The 24,582-nt window shown below is 37.0% G+C and overlaps 1 protein-coding gene across 5 annotated transcripts in view; it reads right to left on the reverse strand.

The window, feature by feature from the left end:
• The window catches only part of HTT (huntingtin), a 90,696-nt gene that overhangs the window by 34,816 nt on the left and 31,298 nt on the right, over positions 1-24,582 (reverse strand). For all 5 annotated transcript variants that reach the window (XR_012835426.1, XM_075752600.1, XM_075752597.1 and 2 more), the window contains 22 exons: positions 23,969-24,032; positions 23,476-23,576; positions 22,306-22,452; positions 21,890-22,010; positions 21,601-21,677; positions 19,433-19,584; positions 18,818-19,020; positions 17,904-18,030; positions 17,093-17,220; positions 16,270-16,380; positions 15,616-15,693; positions 14,744-14,967; positions 14,078-14,156; positions 13,782-13,943; positions 12,797-12,852; positions 11,868-12,016; positions 11,080-11,216; positions 8,367-8,483; positions 6,478-6,600; positions 5,625-5,863; positions 4,204-4,346; positions 289-496 (listed from right to left, as the gene is read on the reverse strand). Coding sequence is in view for 4 of the 5 variants with exons in the window: in XM_075752600.1 (XP_075608715.1) it covers positions 289-496; positions 4,204-4,346; positions 5,625-5,863; positions 6,478-6,600; positions 8,367-8,483; positions 11,080-11,216; positions 11,868-12,016; positions 12,797-12,852; positions 13,782-13,943; positions 14,078-14,156; positions 14,744-14,967; positions 15,616-15,693; positions 16,270-16,380; positions 17,093-17,220; positions 17,904-18,030; positions 18,818-19,020; positions 19,433-19,584; positions 21,601-21,677; positions 21,890-22,010; positions 22,306-22,452; positions 23,476-23,576; positions 23,969-24,032 (2,946 nt within the window). In the remaining variant the exon portion in view is untranslated. The remainder of the gene's footprint in view (positions 1-288; positions 497-4,203; positions 4,347-5,624; positions 5,864-6,477; positions 6,601-8,366; positions 8,484-11,079; positions 11,217-11,867; positions 12,017-12,796; positions 12,853-13,781; positions 13,944-14,077; positions 14,157-14,743; positions 14,968-15,615; positions 15,694-16,269; positions 16,381-17,092; positions 17,221-17,903; positions 18,031-18,817; positions 19,021-19,432; positions 19,585-21,600; positions 21,678-21,889; positions 22,011-22,305; positions 22,453-23,475; positions 23,577-23,968; positions 24,033-24,582) is intronic.

The following is a 24,582-nucleotide window of genomic DNA, read 5'->3' on the forward strand; positions in this document are numbered from 1 at the left end:
TGAAGCTTTCTTGGCTTATAAGTGGAGTGATTACCTGGCAGTTCTTTCGAGGAACAACTGAGCACAGGACACTGTTCCTTAGTTCAAAATACATGTTGATACCAGAACAGACAATATGTATACACGTAAAGTAAACGCAGAACTAGCTACCTATTTCAGAATCCAAATAGCACTATTCAACAAGCTGACAGGCTTAGCAGATAAAAAGCTAGATTTTTAAAATATAATTTTAGCAAATACAATTATGGAGACACACTGCTAACACTAAGGATCCAAAACAAATCTTACTTCGGGGTTTGATGCACTTCTGACCACCAGTTGTAGTTGGTATAATTGACAAGAAGCAGGATTTGACACCAGAGGAGAACTAAAGAAGGATGTGTGGGAATCATAGACTGAACCAGATCACTCAAAATTTCAAGAGTATAGAAACTACCATCAGATCCATCTCCTGTAAAAAGTCTGGTGGCGGCAGCTGTGATTCTTCTAAACATTCCTGAAAACAATAAAATCATGTTAGAGTAACTATGCTCTAGTCTGAATTCTGAAGTTTTAAAGTTATCCAGGGCACCATGAGAACACAAGTCTTGTTTCATAAGCCACTACCATTCCTGGAAGAAAGATATATCCTAAGTGGTTTTACAAATGTAAGGCAAATCACGGAGTTTGCCAAAGGGCAGTGTGTAAACCAGTAATGACCAGCTCCCAGACTCAGTAAATAATGCTTTAGATCAGACTAGAATTGTAATAAAATCTATCTTTTAAACTTTTTCTCTATCATGCATCAAAAAGTTTATCTGATACATGAAAACCTTACCAAATTTAAATTGTTAATTATAGACCAGGATTTGGGGGGTTTGTTTTGTTTACAAAGACAGACAGAAGTTTTAATTAAGATCCATGCTGTAAGTACTATTCTACATGCTAAGGAAGACCAATTACAAGTCTCCTACTTCAGATAAGGGCTTCCTAAATACATTTAGTTGAAATGAAACTGGTACCCTTCCATCCAATTTCTAAAGTGCAAAAAGTAAATGGTTTTAAGTGGAGAAAAGTCATTACCCTGCATACTGAACGCTCAGCACAAAAGCGGAATTTTGCTTTCTGACTCACTGATTTGCTATTCATATGCCAAAACAAAGGGAAGGAAAACAAGGACAACTGACAAAGTTGTCTAAAGATACAGGACTTTGAATTTTATGAGATCAGGGGAAAAAAAGCGTTTCTTCAGAACCAATTAGAAACCAAAAGCTGATCAGAATAATGAAGTAGATCTGTTGCTTGCTTGCATTGCAAACCAGTGCTACATCCATTCCAGCTTCCTGCATTTGCAGTAATTGCACCATCTACTGACTTTCCACAGTCATGAAAGCCACTACGTGCTAATCTTTTACTTTGTCTATGCCTTTTATTCCTACTAACTTCAAAGTAGCACACTGAAAATGTTCGTTTGTAATCCGGTAGCTTCCTACAGTTGAACACATAGGAATCAGCAATGCTCACATTTTGAAAAAATACTATAATGGGTGAGAAGACAAAACAAGTGGAATAGTGGTTAAAAATGACAGAAGACCTTAGTCTATGTTCCCAGACCCAAGTCGCTATGAGCTGCACCTGTAGTTAGGGGAATATAACTTAAAGAGAAAAAAATTATAGAGGTTGTAACTGAACAAAAGTATTACAAAACCAGGCACTTAGTTAACCCTAAGCCTAAATCTGAAAGAAAATGCTACGACATGAAAACACAGCCCAAATGTCTGAACAACTTTCCTTCTACTGTTACACCATATCAGTAACCACATTACTGCTAGTACTTAGAGTTAATTTGTAGTCTTAGATTAAATAATTTCTAGAGATCATGCATCATCTACACATAGAATATGCTGAGTTGGAAGGGACCCATAAGGATCATCGAGTCCAACTCCTGGCTCCACACAGGACCAGCCGAATCAGAGCATGTGGCTGAGAGTGTTATCCAGATGCTTCTGGAACTCAGTCAAGCTCGATGCTGTGACCACTTCCCCGGGGAGCCTGTTCCAGTGCCCGACCACCCTCTCGGTGAAGAACCGTTTCCTGATATCAAACCTAAACCTCCCCCGTCGCAGCTTCATTCTGTTCCCTTTGGTTCTATCACTGGTCACCAGAGGGAGGAGATCAGCGCCTGCCCCTTCGCCCCTCCTCGTGAGGAAGCTGTAGGCCACAGTGAGGTTTCCCCTCAGTCTCCTCTTCTCTAGGCTGAACAAACCAAGGGACTTCAGCCTCTCCTCATACGTCTTCCCCTCTAGACCCTTCACCATCTTTGTTGCCCTCTTTTGGACACTCTCCAATAGTTTTATGTCCTTTTTGTGCTGCGGCGCCCAAAACTGCACACATATCCCAGTGCTCTGCCTATCTGATACATTTAATTTTACATGAAAATTTCTATATAGTTCCTGGCAAGACTCACAGTGCAGCTTGGAAGCCAGTCGCGGTAGCAGAACTAGCTGAGTCTTCCCTTTCACTTATTCTCAGCTCTCGCTGTGGAAGAACTCACTTCCGACACTTCAATCACCAGCTTGATCTTCTGATTTCATTGGTCTTAGCTTGACACCGTTTAAACACTTACTCAAAATCACCTTGGCATAAGTTAGTTATTGTAATATTAATTTCAAATGTTTCTCCATGACAGCAATTAAGAGTGTAGACACTTCAGTTATTATTGTAAACAGACACATGAGAAAAGAGAACTATCACTCACTACATCAGAGTCCTGTGCCCTACAGCAGGCTTAAAACAAAGATCAAGGAAGGTTCTGGTAACCATCACCATATTTTGCGCCTCTTCACTCACAGTCCCCGGGGTCTTTGTGGCAAGAACCCAGGTTTGGAGGACTCCGTTTCTTAAACGAAAGCTCTCTTCTGACAAGTCAAAAGACAAATCATCATCCACCGTGGCTGCACAAACTCTCACAACACAATTCAATTGGTTTCACATTCACTTTTCTGTGTGGTGCTTAGCTGCCGGCTGAGGCTTACTGTCACTGAAGCCTAGGAGGAGTAAAGCTACTGGAAGTTAAATCAAGGCAATGCAGAAGCTTTGAGCTTTGATAGAGAACCAGCTGAAGACCCAGAACACTTCCATCAGCACTTTAGTCACTTATTTTAAGTCTACACCTACGATACTTATGTCTGTGAGAAGCAGCTGGTAGCAATGACAGTAACAGAACTACATTTTTTTTCCCCTGAAGAAAGGGCTTTATAACTGAACTTTGTAGGCAGAACTTAAAAAGAAAAAAAGATTAGAGGTTGCTGGGACAGAATGGAGCAGAGAATCATGTTAAATGTCTAACAGTATTCTGTATGCACTTTTTTTGGTTATTTGCATCTGCTAAGTAGTGAAGTACCGTAAGTCTCATTTTACAGATGAGGCCATGGAATGCAGAGTTCCTTGACCCGTATCTGTAAGGAAGTTTATGAAGCTCCAGGGACTTGTGCCAAGACCTTTTAAATAGCAGCCAACTACTGTAATCCAACGTTGGATTTCAGATGCAGGGTGAAAATCAGAAGGCAAAAAGGACAGTCATAGTAAAGAAAGAATAAAAGAAAGAGAAGATAGTGCCACTACTAGGAAAATAAGACTAAGAAATCAGGCTAAGGAGTTATTGAAGTGCCAGAAACTGGGTATCTAGCAGAGGACATCTAAGGCAGAACTCCCACACCTGAAGACAGGAGCTCAAGACTAGCTAGCTGGAACAGTACTGCCTTTTGTAGTGTTCTGGTTTTGGTTTTTGGTTGGTTGTTTGGGGTCTTTTTGTATTATTTTACTAATTATGACAAAGACCAGGAAGCTACCTTGTCCTGAGTCTGAACCAGTGGTCTGTAACTCTGTATTTTAAGCCTGGACATTCCTACCAACCTCCAATTGAGAAAAAGCATGAGAAATATAGCCACAAATTTGGAACGCTTTGCATTTTTGGACTGGAAAAATCTTAGACAGATGAAAAGTCACTAGTTACATTTTGTTCCACATAGAAGAAATGTGAAAAATGTGCCCTGCACGCCTGAAGCACAAAGTTTGGGAGGTTCTTTATAGTGAGTAGGACAGAACGTCTTCAGCATCTACATATTCCTTTTCAGTAGTTCACCACATTCAACAATTGTCTCAGAACTGAAAAGCCACCCTGCCACTGCATGCTACAACACAAGGCATTGTTTAAAGTATTACCTGATTTGAAGATATGTATTAAGCACATAAGCAGCGTGCCCAGCTCCTGGCAGTAAAAAGTATGTTGCTGCTCATTCATGTCCACTTTCAATTGTTTGGTAACAATATCTTCCAGTAAAATGCCAACCAGCTGTAATAAGAACCTTAAAAAAACACATGTATACAATCAACAGAGAAACTATCAATACAACATCTTGCAGAATAAGATGAGGTTTTCCTGTGAAACTCAGTAAGTTAAACGCTACAGAACAGGTTGACCTAAAACATATATGATGCTATAGGTATGAAAAGATGAACCACAAGCACTTCAATAATTACATATTGGCTCTGGGTTCTTTACTCATCAGCTAAAGTCGTGATAGCATGCGTACACCAGCCCACCTCGCCTACACTGCAAACATTGAAAACGCTATGGTGCCTTTATGGTGATCTGCAATGAGCGAAAAACACACCCTGAGTTACTGCAGCTCAGCTGACGAGCTGTAACTCAGCAAGTCACAGTAATTAGCTGTTTACAGCCTCATCTATCCACACTCTACTACACAGGTTCCATATCAAATCTCTAGCCAGGGGAAAAAAAAAATAATCAAAAGAAACACCAAAAAAGGGCATTTGAGGAAAGCCATCCTTGCTCCTGGCCATAACTGTCCTCAACTCACTCCTGTCGGACATAAAGTCACATTAAGGGAGTCCAGAAACCCCTCTTCCCTCTACCCATCGCACTCAGTGAGCTAAATGATAGGGAGCAGCATTTTATTTCTATCTGAAGTTTCATAGTTGAGCAAAAAGTTCTTTTCGTAAACAAATAGCTATTTCAAATGCTTCCCACCACATTAAAACATAATGCCTTAACAACAAACATTATGTCAACATAATACCATTGCCACCTCTCCACACTTCTTTTGCCTGAAGTTTGTCACACCCTGAGGACATCAGCATGGGAAGCTAACTACACAAAACTAGCTCTTTAACAATAAGAAATAAAGAGCAGGACTAACTTAATAGATTTGAATCCATCTACTGCCAAGATTCTAGTACAGAACCTGGGCTTCTACTAAGGGGATGACTCATCTTTCAGACTCCACATAGGGAGGGAGGAAAAGGTTAAGCAGTTAAATTTTTTGATCCAATTTTAATACATCCAAGATTCACTCATTTTAACAGCTCCATCAGGTCCTTCACTTGGCTTGAGAAGAGGTATCAGAACAGTTCGAAGTCCCTACTACAAACTGCTCCTCTGCTCACCCTCTACTGTCCGTATCATTATTCCTTCCTCCATACACACTCCTCCCATATCAACTTATTAGCAGACTTTATTCCTATCAGATAACAATTCTATACATGTCTATATATTGCATAATATATTTGTGATTTCTCAGAAATCTTAATCTTTCCTCTAAGTTATTCAGAAGACAACATACCTAGAAAATGTCTCTTCAGGCAGATATTTAGCCTGTTTAAGCTCAGTGTGATCCTCTGGTGCGGCTATGTTATCTTCCCCACATCTCAGTCTGTTAATTGCTTGACACGAAATCAAGTATGGTGAGAAGGAAAGCTCTTGTATACGAGATAGAACGATATCTTCTGTTGACTGTGAAATCAGAACTCTAAGGATAGCTAAAATTCCAGAAATCCATAGCTGGACAGTGCTCACCGATGCCTGACACAAACATAAAAAAGCAGAGTATTAACACAGTGAATAAGGTTGACAGTTACCATGAGAATAGTGTTTTGGAAGACCTAAACACAGAAGTTATTTCCTGCTTGCTCTGTTCTCAAATAGGTATGGTTTTATGCAACAGTTAATGAAAGTGTTTAACTTTAAAAGTATTCAACACAACATAGGAATGCATTCAACTTTTCTAAAGCAAGTCTTCGAAAAAATTAACCTAATCTCAACTATAAAAACAGTACAAATGCTTGCATAAGAAAAAAAAAAGTGTGATTTACCTATAATAAATTCTAGAATGCAATTTTATAACAATATGTTTCTCTACCTTCCTGATCCTCAAAATATAAAATGAAGGCAAGTAATCCATAAGCAGAATGTTCCTGTATACAGTGCACCTTGCTGGTAAATCTTATTAGTTCTGATGAATTCTTTCCTAAAATCTGCTGCAGTTACTTTAACATCACATTGCAAAATATGGAAGAGAAACACAGGCTCCTTTGTTCTGCCCAAAAGAGACCAGATTCTCTCTTGCCTGGAAACGACCACTTTTACTACTTACCTAGAAACATTTCACCTGCTTTAGCAGGTTCCCACTTGCTTACCATTGTTTTAGGAGTAACAAACATGCTCCTTAAAAGCATGTCCACAGGGCGAAGGGATGAAGGAGCTAAAATTTCAAACAAAGTGTTCAGTACTCCCAGAGCATCATGGGAGTCTATATGCATCTGTAAAAGAAAAAACACAAAATTAATTTCCAACTATCCACTAAAGGCAACTGCAACACAAAATTACCATTTCATGTTTTAAACATTTTTATGACAACCTGTGTGTAATAAAACTGTCCTTTACAGTACAAAATTCAGAGCCACCGAAATCTATGAAAGGTAAATTTAAGTTTCTTGCAGGCCTTCCTACGCAGGAGGTTTGAGAACATGGACAAAAATCTATCATATAAAATTCAATATACATACCACATATTTTATTAGGAGAAATATGCCATATTCAGAGAATGAGACCAAAAGACTGACTTGTCATAAAATCTAAAAACTTTCCTCCTCCCTGCACATCCTACTAGGCACATTTATAGAGTGCAACACTGGCTGTGAAGAAACTTAAACAGATAACTAGGAGAAAAAAATATTGATGGTAAAAAATTATCATCAGATAAGTGAAAAGTTACAACAGTATTACACAGCAGCAGCAGAGATAGGACACCTTACTGATCAGTTTTTAAGTCAAATTATAAAACAATCAACTGCAAAAAGCAAAAAGACTGGACTCAAAATCTAAATGACTATCTTGCCTAAGTAATTTGATAGTTGAGCATGTGCACAGATTTATACAAAACAAAGGCAATTTCAAACTGCTAGCATTTTAGCTTTGCTCAAAACCAGCTGTCTAATCCACAATACTGCCTGCTCTCCCCAACCATGAGATCTCCTCATGGGAGCGGAGATCTGCCATCACGGAGTTAAGATCATTAAGGGCACAATTTCACCAGGTTTACTTTTTAGCCTTGAAGTAAGCATTTCTAATTCCAGAAAAGCTGTATCGAAGACAAGTCCTCTGTTGCTTAGGAAGCAGCACTGAAAGTCTTTCTCCTAAAAGGAGTCTTTTCTTCCCAGATACAAAGGGCCAACTCTCCTTCACACTGGAGGGAGTCCCAGCAGAAAGCCACATGGATGGCTACAGCCTTGCAGCATGTGGTGTACAAGGGGCGGCTGAGATTGTTCAGCCTGGAGAAGGCTCAGGAGGATCTTTATCAATGTGTAGAAATATCTGACCAGAAGACGACAGAAGTACAGAAGAAAAGGCCAGAATTTTCTCAGTGGTATCCAGTACAAAGATGAAAGCCAATAGGCGCAAGTTGAAATACAGGAAATTCCACTTAAATACAGATTTTATTTGTTTGTTTTCTGCCTGTGAGGCTGCTCGGACACTTGAAGATGTTGCTCAGAGAGGTTATGGAGGCTCCATCCTTGGAGACTGTCAAAGCTTGACTGAACATGGTCCTAAGCAACCTGCTCCAGTAGATGCTGCTTTGAGAAGACAACACCTAGAGGTCCATTTCAACCTCAACTATTCCATGATTCTGTGATTTATTAATGCAGTTTCAGACAATTGGTTTTTTTTTTCAGTGAGGAGAATGAAAAGACATTAGACCCACTGCAGTTACGAGAAAATAATTTAGACATTCTATAGACATGGGAGAACCTTCACACCATTTAATAAGTGCTATGATATAATCACGTATGTAAGAGAAGTAGAACGAGCTTCCCCTGGAAACAGCCTCAAAGATGCATGCATTTAAATATGACCTTCAACTTCAAAGACTTAGTTTACCTTGCAGTAACTGTTTTTCAGATATGGCAACCACACTTTCAAGAAAATCTGTCTTCATATAAGAAAATCAAATACCCAAAGCCATTATTGATACATACATTATAACAATTATTTTAGATGTTTATAGATTAAAAATTCATGTAATAACCTGTTGTTTTGCAAGCATTGGGAGAACAATGTCAGCTATTTGTCGGGACAATCTTTTCCATTTGTCTTCATTTTCTTTATGACACTGTTGCAATACTAAGATGAACATTTCTAGCACCTGAGGAAAAGTCCAAAAGAATGCAAGTAAACACCCACACTAACAAGAAACATTTAAGTAATACCATAGTGGAAAAAATATTTACTATTTCATCCATCTGCCAAAAAGCAAAAAGAGAAGAAAACCCACATGAGAAATCACATAACATTTTTAAAACCCCATTTACAGGTTAAAAGCTTGCTTGTAGTTATGACTTTTTTTTTTTTAACCATGAATTTTCCAGTTATTTTTATAAACCAAAAAAAAAAATGCTTTTTTTGTCCTTTTTAAAGGGCATTTGTCAAAAGACTATTCAAACAACTGGAAAAAGGATAGTAAATCTAAATGCTGCATTGCATACTCAACAAAAAGGGGAGGAAGGAAAAGAGCCACTTCCCACGTGTATACTCTTTCTTCATTCTAGCTCAAATAAAGTTGAAATTTGGTCAAGGAAACAGAACAGACATTTTTATGGAGCTCATTCACCTGAGATATGTCACTTTTTATAAAAAGTTTATAGGAGAGCATATAATGGAGCACACAACCAGCAAGGATCACTTCTAGTAGCTGAATGAGTTATTGGTTTGAGGGTTATAGAAGACCACACTCTGAAGGACAGACCGACCAAAGACCAAGCAGGAATGTTAATATATGGACCGGGAAGCAGGACAGAAGAATCTGGTTCAGAAAACCAGTTAGAGTACATGTAAAAGAAATTCAAGTAGTCAGATTCAGAAACACAGCCAATAAAAAAAAAATCATCAGACGACTCCTCAAAAATCTTTCTCATGAGATAGGAGCGATTCTGGGCTGAATGACTTGAACTGTGCAGCTCCATGGATGGTAGCTACAGTTGTGTAACAGAAAAAAGTTAGCGGCTGCAGTTCTTGGAGTCTCTCAAATAACAGGGACACCACTGCAGAACATCCCAGCCAGAGTCAAGGAACAACAGAACTGCCCAGGGGTTAATTTATCCTCCCCCTCTGCTCTGCCCTGGTGAAGCCACATCTGGAGTTCTGTGTCCAGTTCTGGGCTCCACAGTTCAAGAAAGACAGGGAACTGAAAGAGAGTCCAGTGGAGGCCTACAAAGATGATTAAGGGACTAGAGCATCTCTTGTATGAGGAAAGGCTGAGAGAGCTGGGGCTGTTTAGTCTGGAGGAGAGAAGACTAAGAGGGGATCTTGTTAATGCCTATAAATATCTAAAGGGCAGATATCAAGAGAAGGGCCCAGACTCTTCTCAATGGTGCCCAGCGACAGAACAAGGGGCAACAGGCACAAACTGGAACACGGGAAGTTCCATCTCAGCATGAGGAAAAACTTCTTCACTTTTGAGGGTGATATAGCACTGAACAGGCTCTCCAGAGAGGCTGTGGAGTCTCCTTCTCTAGAGATATTCAAAAGCTGCCTGGAGATGATCCTGTGCAACATACTCTAGGTGATCCTGCTTTAGCAGGGGGGTTAGACTAGATGATCTCCAGAGGTCCCTTCCAACCCCTACCAAAATAAAAAAAAAAAAAAAAAACCAAAACCAAAAAACCCCCATACTGCACCAGCAAAACAGGACAGAATAAGAACTACAAATGGGATGGTGTGGGAAGAGCAGTGCATGGGTGGTCTTTAATAGGTTAAGTGTGTCAGAAGGAGATCTGCTAGCAACTGCGGTACTTTATGTAACACGAAGTTATTCACTATTTCACATCACGCATCTACAGAGCGTCATTTCATATACTTATATTAGTCATTTCATGATTATAAAACTACAAAAGAAAATGTGGATATACAAAATTACCCCAATCTGAACATGCAGTTCTAACAAATTATTTTGACAAGATGTACTGACTTTTTTCCCAACTATTCTCAGAAAATACATTTCTTACATTAGCATACACTAGAATCGCATTTTCACATGATGAAAGGAAAAGCACATTAAGTTTGTGAAGCACCTGAATAAGCAATAAGATCCCATGTTAATTATGTTACTTCTCTTAAAATTACTTTTATGTTTTCCTTTTAAACAAAGTGTATTGAATAATTGAAGAATTCATTCTTATACACCTACAAGGCAGAAACATGTTTTCCAGACCATGGGGTCTGGGGCAAAGTAGTAAGTGCTAACAACTGTTTAATTACCAGTTTCATCACCTTATCCAAATTACCTGTAATTTAAAATATTATTGAAGATATTGCTATTGTATAGCAATACCTAAATCATTTCTATGCAGCATGTTTCCTACTTTTAATCCTGTCCTCTCTTCCACTTTTACCCCCATCCTTTTAAGTTTCTTGAATCCTAATTTATTACAACTCCTTCTACTAACCTTCTGTTTATTCAATCTGCCACACAATCAAGATCATGAGCTTAACTGGAGCTTTTCAGTGCTTTGTTACCTAGGCTTGACTATAAAATCCCACAGACGTTATTTGACTTGAAGTACTGATTTGTAGTGCAGAACCTTTCCCCTACCCCAAAAAATTTTTGCATACTAAGGAAAGATCATACACAGAGTCCAGCTATTCAAGTTTTGTATAGAAAATCATTAATATTGCTTGAAGCATTTTTAGCAAAGCAATGTTACCCTTTTACAGACCGTAAACACTTCGTCCTCCCCTCTTACCTGGTGGTACTGAATAAGTCTCAGCAGCATTGACACTACCACCTCCTTTTGTGTTTCCAACTCTTTTCCAGCATCAGCTTTATTTGTTCCTCTTAACACAAAGAGATCATGAACAATGGGTTGCAGAGCTGGTATTGCTGAAATGAAATTTGGAGGTTTTAGCATAAGACAAGTCACTCTTGAACAGTATTTTCTTGTCTAACAGCTCAGCTACTAAAAGTAAACTGTGCTTCAGTATATTAAAGGTTTTATCCATCCCTAAGAGAAAAAAAGAGAACAAAACCTCACCACAAAACCAAACCCCAAACTTATCGTGTATAATAATGTCTACCTCGTTACTTCTACTAGAAAATTTGTCCACTCTCATAGAGCTAAAATGGATATTTTCATAAAATATTTCTCAGTAGAATCACTGGAAAGTATGAGAGATACTTTTACTTAAAGGCTGAAAGTGGAGAGAAAGGAAAGGGGACTAAAAATTGAAGTCAAAGCCTTTAAAGTACTGCTATGTTATGAACTTATTACCTAATAGAGTTTCAAATAAAAGCTTTGTGGCTACTATGTACAATGCAAACTATGGGGTAGCAGTGTTAGTAGGGTACAATAAACTTCCTGAAGGAATTGAGACTTATTTAATGTATTAAAAATTTAAAAGCTAGTGTTTTCTGGAACAATCAGTATGATTACAATTTTCTATAGCTTAGCATTCAATAGTGTTTTTATTGCTGAACCATTACTGATATTAAAGTGTTGATGTCTCTTTTTCTTCCCCCCCTTTTTTTAATTACCATGTGTAACAGCTTTCCTCCCACTGGCCATGATACCATCACACAGCTGAATGATCTTAGGAATTCCAATTATCTGTTTGGAATGATACCGCTCATAAGACAGCAACACCAGGAAAAAAAAGATATTAGGAATAATTGCTTCAGACTCCCTGAAAACAAAAAATTAAGAGTATCACATTTGAATTGCACAACTATGTTCAGTACAAATGAATCTTTTTACAGTCAGATTTTTTAATAATGTGTCACTCTGCTTTCATACAATATTTCTAGAAGTTTTGTGCCCTGTTCTTCACTATGTTTTTTTTTCCCCAAGGGATTTCTTTCAAGCTTTGACTGTCACAGTTACTAATATTACCAACATACTACCTAATGCACATGACATACAGTGAAGTATTTCTGTAGGGAGACCCACAGAGCAAAAACCCCACTTATCTCTTCATACAAACTCAAGTGTGAGAAAAAACAGAAATAGATGACAATAAAAATTCCACTGCATTGCTCATGACCTATTAGGTACTTTACAAAATAGAACAGGTGATCCAAATACAAACGGATTCACACTGAGTCCACAACAGGAAGAAGTTGCTCTCCCTTCAGCAACTGAATCCTAGCAAGTGCCGAGTCCTGAAGCATAGCTTTAGGGAGGAAATCCAAAGTAATGGTTTTACAATACCAAATGCAGAAACAGCACAACATAGCTTCAGGTTGGGGTTTTTTCCATAGTACTTCCCAACTTCTTCAGCCACATGGAACCTAAATCATCTGAAAGGGCTACCACTGGAGCCAGAAAACAAGCAAGTATATTGCCCAGAATATAACTCTCCCTTTTTTCATAAGGCAGAAATAACCAGCAAAACTAATCACCACATGGTTAAGAATAAGACAGTTGTAAACCCACACTGTTCAAAGGATCTTTACTGATTTCATACCTGAACTGTCCTACTTCAATGTATTCAAACTGCTTTAGCACAAATCCAATAAACACCTGAAGAAAGAATAGTGTACAGATAAAGAGACATTAATTCCCATTTGAAATCATTTTGATAGTTATAAAAGCGTGTGTTTTGGAAGAAGAAAGGAAAGACAAATACTGAAAATCATTTATACTTATAGTTCATTCTAATATGTAATGAAGTGTTCGCTCTACATTTACAGAAGATATGGAGAATCTCGTTGATGACAGAGTTTATTAAAGTTTGCATGAACTTATGCCATTTTACCGATAGTCTATGTATTTTTAAGTATAACTTTCTCACTCATGTAACACACTATTTGAGGCATTACAGTCAAGTTAAGAATCAACCAAAAATCTAACTCTAAACCAAGATAAAATCCAAAGTATTCGTGCATTGAAAAGATTTATCTGTGTAGAAACTTACAGAAAAGTTATGTATTGCAACTCATACTAGTTATAAACCCAAAAATATTGTAGTGAATAAAACATTTCAATTTTATGTTACAAATTTACTGCTTATATGGACAATTACACAGACTACTGTATTATGCCACTAGCTTCCCCAGTCATTAAAATCAAATAATGGTTGTCAACCATGATGCTCATGACTATCAGTCATGTGGAAGTCCATACTCTCAGTATTGAAATTTGTAAATGTATATTTTATTTGTAAATGAAGTTTTATTTAACAACAGTGATTGTATTGTCCACATCATCTTCTGCCTAAAGTCAATTTGATGAACAGTTCTTAAATAGTTGTTCCAGAGCTCAGACAGTAATTTATACATAATAGAAGACCAGAAATCTGAAGCTCTTTGTGGTTCGAGGAGAGGGTTGAGTCTCACCCTCCTTTAAGTCTTTGTTTTCACCTATAGTACAATGGATGGCTTGTTGCAAGTATTTTTGCTGTAAATATTAAGCCTGCTGTTAAGATCCACGTATTATGATAAGGTACCAACCTGATCTGAATCCAGAAGACAGTAGTTAACTCGTAGCTGAACCAGTTGAGCAAGCAAGTCTAGAACTTGTCTCTGCAGCTGTACCGATGTTGTTGTGGTATATTGTTTCAATGCTTTTATGACAAGGGGTTCAAATAAACGAATGTGATTGTGAATAGCATTCTGTAATAGAGAGATTTTAAAGTAATCTAATATCTGAACAGGTCTCTGATTCAAAACTAAATTACATTTTAAAAAGAGGAAAAAAATTTTAAGTCTAAGGTACAGATCTTTCAGGAGTACATAGATACAAGTACCTTGTCAGCACGATGTTTTGCTGCACTGGTAATGCTAGTTTTCAGCTGTGTAGAAACTTTTTGCAGCACATCAAACCACCTGTGACAAAACCAAAAAAAAACCCATACACATTAAAAAAAAAAAAAAAAGAGGGACAAACACACTCTCCTTAGACGCATATTGTTTTACCAATGCCAACTTTTCTTTCTCTACTTGACTGGTTCAAGTCAAGTAAAACAAAAGAGCAACAGAGACAACCTACAGCACACTGTGATCATATCACACAGATTTGTGCACAACAAACATCTAGCAGAGAAAGCATTTCTGGTCTTTGCTTAGTCATCCCTCTGCCTTTCCTTTAAGATTACTGACTACTTGCTATAATTAGCAAATTAATGAAATAGTTTTGAATACAAGCATTTAAAACTATTATGCTTTTAAAAAACCTTAAGTGATATCCATTTTAACGATTTAGCTTTTATTTGGAAAACACATTAGCGATAATCAATAGTGTTGCATTCAGCATCTCGCTCCAAGGCAAATTACTCTGCTTAAGTCTACAAGAAATAATACACAATACTGTAATTTCAAGTTACTTAGCTCCCTTGTGATACTTGCATTTATGAAAAACTATAAAAAGATATTCTAGTTCAAGTTAACATTTTATCATAAGGGAAGAAAGTTACCCTGAAGTATCGTGTTCCTGCTCAGCCTGAACCATGTTCCTTAGACTTGCATCAGCAAGGGCCTGTGTAAAATGTGTGTATGGTGCCATGAAGCAATAATGATAGAGACCAGGTCTCAAATTGGAAGAACCCAAGCGTTGAGCTTTGCCTTGAGCTTTGTTGGGGTTTGAAGACAAGCCATCGTACTGAGAAGCCAGATTTGTCCCAAACAATGTTTTCAATAGCTAGAGAAGAAAATTGGAAGGAAAAAAAATTAACATTTCAGGGGAAAAAAAAAAACAAACGTTGACGACTCATTCTCCCAAAGGGCTTAAGAGGAAAAGTCAAGGTGCAAACTATTGATCATGTAGTCAAATACAAGACAACAGAAGAAAACTGGAAAAAAGAAACAATCCACACCCACACCAAAAAGATATGATTGGTTTTGTAACTGAAGCTATTTCCATATAACTCAGAATAGTCTACTAAAGCTCACCTCCCACCAAGATTAAGCTTTGGTGACTTGAATTTAAGTGTTTAACTGGAAGCCTGCAAGAAATCCATCAGTAAGGCAATTCTCTGCTTTCCAGGTTTCTGATGTAGTTAATTGGCTACAGAACACATTTGGGAAGGTAGGAAACAAACTTGTTTTCTGAGCATTAGCTAAACCAGTTCTTTGAATTGGAAGCAGTTCAAGAAGAAACTTATTCAGATGGTATCAAGTTTCAGAACAAGTAATGAAAATTAAAGAAAACATGCTCTGTTTGCTTCACCTGGGCTGCAGTTTCCTCACACCGCTTCCCTTAAAAGAATGGCCAGTCTTAGTATCCAATTGATAACCACAGGACACTGGGATTAACGTTCCAGTAACACACAAAAAATTATCTCCTCACCTGCTGTACACACACTGTTGCCATTGTTGGTTCTCTGTTGAAACATGATTTTAGGTATCCCAAAATTTCTTCTACACACTAGAAAAGCAGAAAAACAAGTGCACCTAATTGTATTTTTCTTCATTATATAAAATGTTACTATGAAAACTAGACAGTTGCACAGTTTTGGGGTTTTTTACTAAGTAAAACTACACTAATTTAAGGGAAATCATGGAAGTATGTAAAGGAATAAAAATGCAACATCTGCCTCCTACTCTTAAAATACCACAATGCCTAACACTGCAGTTAAGGAGAAAAAATATCAAGTCACAGGAGAGGAAGAGCGATGTGCCTTCTGACATTTTGTCTATTTAACACAAGTATATTTAAACATATTAACATAATAAGAATGACTGAAGGCAAACCATTTTGCTGGAAAGTAAAATCTCCACATGAAATCTAAACAGTAAAAAAACTACTCCAGTTTTCAACAGCAGCAATTTAACCCTGGAAATCTGCTTTAGCACTTTACCCAACATTGTGGCAGCACAACGCTTCTAGAACTGCTGTCACAATAACACCAATTTTAAAATCAATGGTATTTGTTTTTTCCCAGTAAGGACCACAGATACCAGACAACTTAACTACAAAAGAAAAAGCACACAAGTTTTATACCTTTCCAATGTCTTGGAGAGTAGCAAGTTCCAAGATTTGAGAAAGAACATCTAAGGCAGACCGTAAGAAACATCCAAACTTCTCATTACTGTTCTGGAGATCCAAAGTAACCTGGTCCCAAAAAGTAAAAACACACTTTTTCTTAATAATTTCTTGACAAGGAGATAAAAATTACAGAAAGAAGTCGGTATTGACACAAAATGATCTTTTGCCTAAAATTTCAGCATAGTTCAATCAACACCACCGACAACTTAGACTCTCTTATGAATTGCTGGAAAGGTAGGACTTCATTTTGATGAAGAAAAAGAAAGGGATCTTCTATTTTGAGAAATTTACAGCATCCGGGAAGGCCTAGGATGTTGACAAGTAATGGAGAAGGGATAACGTATTTCTTAAACACAGTAGGCGCAGTAAGAATATACCCTCTGAAGTGTACAAATCAGCTCACCAAGCCCCTAGAGAATGCATCTTCTATAACCTGAACTAATGAGGAAAAAGCTTAACCATTCTGGAATAAACTGTGGAAAGAACAGACATTGGAATCCATTCAGCATTGCCAAGCCAGCGCAGCATCATTTGGTACCAGCATTTAGTGACAGCAGAGGAACAAAGCAACAGGGTGACAATGCCTATCAGGAGGTTTCGTCTGGTTGTTTTTTGGTGTTATTGGTGGTGGTTGCAATTTTTTTTTAGTATTTTTTTTTTGTGGATAAACTGTTTAAACAGGCAAACAAGCAAGTCTCAATACCAGCAGAGCCATGTTTAAAAGAAACACAAAACGATTGCCCAACCACATTGTAATTCAAACGATATCATGCAGTACCTTATAATTAGCATGGGTTGCTTTCAAGACATCGTATAACTTCAGATATGATGGAAGATGATAAAAGCTTCCTACTGAAGATGATTTACTTGTTGGAACAGGCCCAGTAGCATCAGTTTGCCTAGTAGCTTAAAAATATATTATAGATTAGAACAGCATACTTTTTCTAGGGTGCTCATGACATATATACTCAATTTACTATATCTGAATTAGACAGTACGCATTTTTGATCCACATGCGTATTTTTAAACTGCAAAAACACATGGTGTACAACTAGAAAATGAAATAGCATTCCAAGAAACTAGCCCTCTGAGATAAGATAAATTAACAGAGGGCTTATTATTGAAGTGCAAGTACAATTTACAAAACAGAATTAATGCCCATTTTCTCCATTCATTAAGAAGAAAAAGAAAGTTTAAGATTCAGAATCTTGTTTCTAAGAGCAGTGTAAGCTACTCCTGCCAAAAACTGCAAAGCAACTTTCACACTTCTTTTAAGTAAAATACATGCAAAAATTAAGAAGTAATTTTAGTCAATAGCTGATTAGATTCAGAAAAAAACAGTGAGGAAAAAGATTCAGAAGTACCTTGCTTCTGAAAAGTACAGTTAATATTCATAAAAACCAAAACAGTAAAGAAGCCCCCACCCACAGCTGCCTTTCCTGCAATGCAGTACTGAAAAGAACTTCTGACAGTAGGTCTGCCAGCCCTTTGAACTAAAACTTCAAAAAACAAGTTACTTGGTTTTATTTCTTCTCCCTGTGCCATAACCATAGTTAGGTGGGAGGGTTAATAGGAGTAAGCATGCTTACCTGGACTCGCTTCACCACCCTTTTTAGGGCTCATTGGCACAGAGGCCTGTTCAACAGGCTCCCTCTCTTTCCCCTTCCTCCGAATTGGACTAAGAGAAGGTGGGTTTGTGAGAGAAGGTAATGCTGCCTAGAATTAAAAGACAATTTTTATTAATTTTGTATGCACAAGTAGCTCTTCTTCTACAGAAATACAAGCATATTCATCTTTTGTTTAAACTCGCCTTTATTTGACTGTCAGTTAATTAAAACATCTCAACTCTCAGGTTCAAGACATGAATTTCCTGAGTGAAAAGGAAGAAGTTTAATATATTCCTTAGTTTCCTTCTCAACTTCAGCATAAGCCAATGAGATGGATTTAGAGCTCAATGACTAAAGTTTCTTTTGATTCCAGACAAACGAGTATCAAAAAATATTTTCACATTTTAAAAATATGTATAAATCACTAATCCTAATAACATTGCCTCACAGTCACTACAGCAGTCTCAAAATGTAGATGCCTCAAAACAAAACCCCCAAACCCAGAAATACCTCAAAGTACATCAGCTGTCAAAATATTTTGCAGGATATTCAAAAGATAGAAGAATTATTTTAAGCCCCCAAAGGAGCTCAGTGTGTTACAGCCAGCCAACCAACCCAAAAGTCAACAGATGTTTGCCAGAGTATGCAATCCAATACTCCATTTACTATATACTCTACTCACTGAACTAATGTTTCAAGTGAAGTCACTAGGAATGAAAGGTGCAAAATTTAAGGTAATATTACAAACACTGCAGAACTAAACAAAAACTTGTCATATGATCAAGGTATTAGATAGTTACCTGTATCAACTCAAAAATCTGGAGCCTTGAAGACATCTCTATCACAACAACATTCAAGTCACACAATTTTTTTTTATATTTATTTATAATACATACCTTTACTGCTGGGCCAGGAGCAACATCATCCATTACATGTGCACAAATATTAATGACCTTCAGCAGATGAGAAAAGAGCTGTTCTACTAAAGTAACAAGAGTTCGATCTGCCAGAGCCGGCCAGGGTTCCTCCTGCTTTGCAGCACCTTGGTTTGAATCTTCTTCAGCACTCCAGGGGTTCTTTAAGCATTTGGGAGCACATGCTGCAACAGGGAGAACATTATTTAAAGATGATAAAAACTTGGAATTAAGTATCAGAAAATTTTAGAGGCATATCACCTTCACATGAACAGAAATTCAAATAGGGAAAAATGAGCCTATATTTTCAAAACCAGCAGTAGGTGCATAGTTTTAAACAACAACAAGTGTTAGTTCCTTGTACCCATCCTGTACTAATCATACTGCACATTCCCTCTGGCAACTAGAGGAAATTCACAACTTGGAGGCAGTATCTTTTCAAACCACCTGGGTGCAAGAAGTTCCTTCTTTACTACTTCTGCTTAATCTTACAAGTATTTTGTTGCATGCAGTCAGAATAGGGTGAGATACGGGCCTTCTGATGCTAATGGTAAAAATAACAGGACAATCCTACTTTTCTTCCTCTGCCCTACCTACCTGCAAGCAAGTTTCCAGTCAAAATCAAAGCATCCTGATGTGCAGAGAGGTCCAGTGGGAACCATGCTGATGAAAGGAGAGACAGGATCATGCCAGCCATTCCAATGGTGCAGCCCTTCTGAGCTTCATCTGAAGGACTTGGCTGGGAAACACTGGAAGTTCAATTTTGGAATGTCATGACTCTTCCCCCCGCTTTTGGTAAGTTTAAAGTCTTAAGAAAACTAACAGTTAAGTACACTGCTAATTAAATAAACAAATAAATATCAGTACTACAGAAATACACATTTAACACTCAAGTAGGACTTCAAACATTTGCAGCAGAGACCTGAAAATACTTGGTATTCTTCAAGAGTCATTACTTTTTTTTTTCCAAATAGCAAATATCAAAGCTGCTAGTGACATCTACTGATAAACTGCAGAATTCTGTATTTAATTGCTAACCAGTATGTTTCTGAACTATCTCCAGTTAAAAGTCTTGTGCATATGCAAAGTAGGGATGGTAGACATAAACTGTAGTATTGCAATGTAACAAGATACTGTTTTAAAGTGACAAGAATTTAATTAAACAATTGTAATCCATCAAATCATCTAGATTTACGGGTAGACACTATCCAAGATCGTAATTTGCTAAATTTACAATAATTTTAAAATCAGATTTTCCCCCACAACTCAAGTTTCATAAAGAGCAGGCAGATTACTAAAAGATGTTTGTCAGAAAATAAGTTTACACTAAGTATAGCTATTATTTTGACACAGCTACACAGGTAGTTACAGTACCTTCCTTTTTTATTTTCAAAAAAAGTATTTTCATATGCAAGTGTTGTTTACTTTACATACAGTTAGAAACCCATTAATTAATCCATGTTGAGGGCAATTCCAATAGCTTTTTAATCACAACAACAATACTTAAGACAGAAAAGAATTTTGGGCAAAATTCTCATGTTATTATCCATGTTATTATATTCTTCTTACCCAGAATAAATGTTCATATCAATCCACAAAAATAAAATTACAATCCAAATTAATATGAACATAGGCCAAAAATTTGTAAAGAAGGAGTTAGAGGAAAGGGCAAAGGCCATGTCATTGCATCACTAATGAACATTAGATGCATTTTTAAAATAGCAATTTTTAAGCTGGGTAGAGCAGAATACACGTTGTTGTAATTCTGCAACGATTTTATTTTCCAGCTAAGTATTGCTCACGTCCTAACATACTTCACTTGTTAACACTGGACCTATAGCTCAGAAGACATCTTTTAGAATGCATATGCAAAGCACACCACACTTATGACTGGCAAGGGAAGAAATGGCACATCGACAAGAAAAGCAGCTGGGGGAGGGTTGCTTTTTTGTCATTGTTGGGTTTTTGGGTTTTGTTTTGTTTTCAAAATAAGGTAAAATTTTGCAGTAGAGTTTCAGGATAACAGAAGAGTAAAATAAGAGACACAACGACAGCAATGAAGAAAATCAACACAAATTATGTTAAATCTATTTAAAAACCAAACAGCTCTAAACATACACATCTTAGGTAGCTAGTTTGACAGCTTGTGTGGCACAGAATGTTGACAGATCAGAAGCAAGATCAAAGCTTCAGAGTTGCCAACTGTACAGTTACATTCTGAAGAAGCCCCACTTTGGGGCTACCATATATTACCTACATAACACTTATAATATTATAGATATCTCATTTATTGTTCCCATTCAATGTGCCAAATGAGAACAATTTAAATGCACCTGACATTTTTATAGTTATAAAAACTGAATCAGTTTACCCACTGCTTTTCAACATAAACCTGAGATCAAGGTGAAAATGATGCTGCTCTGATTTTAAAGCGATACTACAAGACAGAATATCCTGAAGATAAATATTCTATCAAAAGCATGCAAAATTACTTATTTTGATAGACACTGACCATATGTATCTTTCTATTACAGCAGTTAGCGCCAATCTCTGTAATATATGCTGTGATTCCAGAGATGACAAAGTGCTGACAGTATCATGACAACCTAATGTTACCCACTTCTGTAGAAAGTTCTTAAATAACTGCTAAAATAAGCTTAACAGCATATATTTAAACCAGAACTTCTGATACCTAAATAAATAAGTGTACTTTCATTTTGAAAACATGGCTTTCAGAAACTTGAACAACAGATGAGGGAACATACCCACAGTGCCATCCCACGCTCCAGGTGCAGACGGGAAATGTTGTGGAGAGAAGACACAAAGCTTCACAACAGCCAAACTGAAAAAGTTAACACCAAGAATTGAATCAGTTGCATCACTGGATGAGTTAGCAACAACAACAAGGTATCTTAAGAGTGAGAATTAAATATATTACTATTGCCATTGCCACAGTACCAAAGTAGCAGGTACCAATATAGCCAGGAAATAATTAAAAATAAAGCAAGCGTAAAAGAGAAAAAGTCAGTCACTATAGCAACTAAGAAAACTCACCGTAAGTGCTCTTGTAGTGGATATTGTCAATGCATGGGAAATTGCTGCAATAACCCTTGAGAGATTGTTTTCCATAGTGACATCTGTTGGACTTTGCAGCATATTGTATCCTCTATATGTTCTGAAACAAAAATATTTATACCACTAGAACATGTACTTAAAAAAAGAAAGACCTCATTCCAAAACGTGATTCCCTATGATCAACGTGCGAGCACATCACTAGTAACACACACACCGCTTTATCCTTTATAACAAGTCTGTTTCTGTGGAGCCTAAAACTACCACAGATGCTCCTACAGATTGGAAAAAGAATTCATAAGCATATGGATTTGCAGGATTTATGTACAATTTTAGGCATTATGAATTGAAACTCGGATCCACTTTCCTTTTAAAGCAAGACATGTCACATAACATACCTGGTGATAGTGCTCACTGCAAAGTGAGACGGAGGTTGTGTTTCATGCATTAGTAGTTTCAGGTAGACACTGCTTTGGTCTCTTGCTACTGCCACAACTGGGTCAGCCTGTCCTTGATCACAGTTATAAAACAGCTTTGGAACAAGCCTTAATGAAAATTATCAAAAAGGAAAAGGATTATTCAGAAATTATTGAATATACAATTTAGAGTAGATTTAAAATACATTTAATATACAATTCAGAAAGCTACATACACTAATTACACGTAAAAAATTGTAAATAAAAATGGTTACTAAAACTCACATTGTTAAGCTGAATTCATCTTTATAGAATCAAGGAGCTCAAATCAGGACAAAGGAGCTGCTCTAGACACATGGTAGTTAAAAAAAAAAGAAAATCTTTTCTAGAGATACCTACCTATACACACTACAATGACCACTTTGCTACAGAGTATATCTCTCTCAGTGTTTCCCTATCTCCTCAGGAATTTTCCCCACGGATATCTGTGTCAACTGAAGACTAATTTCTACCTGAAAAGGATCATTTTTTGCCATCTGATTTCTATAGAGCAAAACTTAAACATATGATAAGATCCAGCCTTCTTGAACAACATTTTCAACTTGGACAACAGTGAAAAACTGGAGTACAACTTTTTGTTTTTTCCCTTAAGTTCTCTGACAGTACTTGCAATGAATGCCCATACTGGATGTTTCAAGTTGTGCAAGCTTGTAGCAGAATTCTTGGGCAGTTAAGTCGTTTCCAACTTTAATGCACATGCTGTCATTAAGGCAACATGAAGGTAAAGAAAACTCCAACTTGCTACTACTCAGTTAACAAAATAACCCCATTTCAAAATCAAGTACCTGAATAAAAGTAACAAAGAAAAGGCAGAAAACCAACTCGAGGAAGTTGAAACTGAAAGCGACCCTCAGAATGTAATACAGTTAAACGTAACTGGAATACTAATCAGAAGCAAAGCACAATTGCCTGATGATTCAGAATGATGCATGCTCCAGGTACCATAAAGCTGCATTTGTCTCCCATCCCTCATTTAAAAGATAAAAAAAACCCACTAAGGGATTATTTTAATTATAGGTACACAGTAACATGTCAGTAACTTTCTAAACTCCTTTTTTTCTTTTTTTTTTAAAATAAAACAAATGTATATACCTCATTAATGAAGCTGCAGCTACATGCCTCACTCTCGGATCTTCATCTCCAAGCAGACATATTACAACATTACTGAGCACTCTCTCCTGAAGTTTTAGTAGCTAGAAAGTAAGTTAGCACAGTAAAGTTCATTGAACATTTTCATCATTTGACTAGATTGTTAGAAGGTAGTTAACAAATGAGATTTCATCTGTCATACTTTACCTTAACATTGCTAAATACACTATTTAAATACATAAATGCTAAAAATGGTTTGAAGATTAAAAAAAACCACAACAAAACCCACCCACACACCCCCCAGAGAACGCCAAGATATTTGAATCTCTGTAGTAAAGTATCTTTCCAATTGTAACAAGTCTCAGAATGTGAGTCTACTTGCACAAAACACATTTACAACTACATTCAGTATTGACAGAATTTAAACATTAAGTGCTAAAATGCACTGGTACCTTTAATCTAGAAGCACAATATGCTGATTGAATAATTTACTTACACCAGTATAATGATGAACACCTCTGTGCAAGCTGCCAGTTTTTCCTTCCAAGAAGCTGACTAGCCTATGGTAACATACAAATTTTGAGTACATTAGTTAGCATTAAAGGTTGTTTCTCCCTTCAGTGCTCTGAGGGTACTTTTTGTTTGTTAACTTTTTAAAAAAAGCACTGCAGGGAAAACGTAAAAAGTAAGTACACTTTTGGCTACCTTTAGAAGAGGTAAGCTATTTGCTAAACTGGTTAGTGTAACAGAAGAATTATTTTTCTTAGTTAAAAACCACCATTTACAAATTGCGATTGCACTCGTATTTTTTTTTCCCCGTGCACATAAATATCAGACTGTTTTGAAAAGATGGTAACACATTCCAAATATCACTATTCAGAAAGAGTTCAATTTTGTATGACTAAGGATAACTTGAAGAATTTTCACATAAAAACCTTTTGTCTTTCAGCTTGGAAGAATCTGTAGAAAATGAGGGAATGCAAGAAAAGGAAGTAAAGTCATATTCATTTCCATGTAACAGAAACGGAGCAACAGAAGAGAGTTGACAATAATGGAGAACAAGTCAAGGACTTTTTCTTTAAAAACACACATAACTGGACATGAAATCCA

The sequence above is a fragment of the Balearica regulorum genome, chromosome 4, assembly GCF_011004875.1.
Source record: "Balearica regulorum gibbericeps isolate bBalReg1 chromosome 4, bBalReg1.pri, whole genome shotgun sequence".
Classification (NCBI taxonomy): domain Eukaryota; kingdom Metazoa; phylum Chordata; class Aves; order Gruiformes; family Gruidae; genus Balearica; species Balearica regulorum.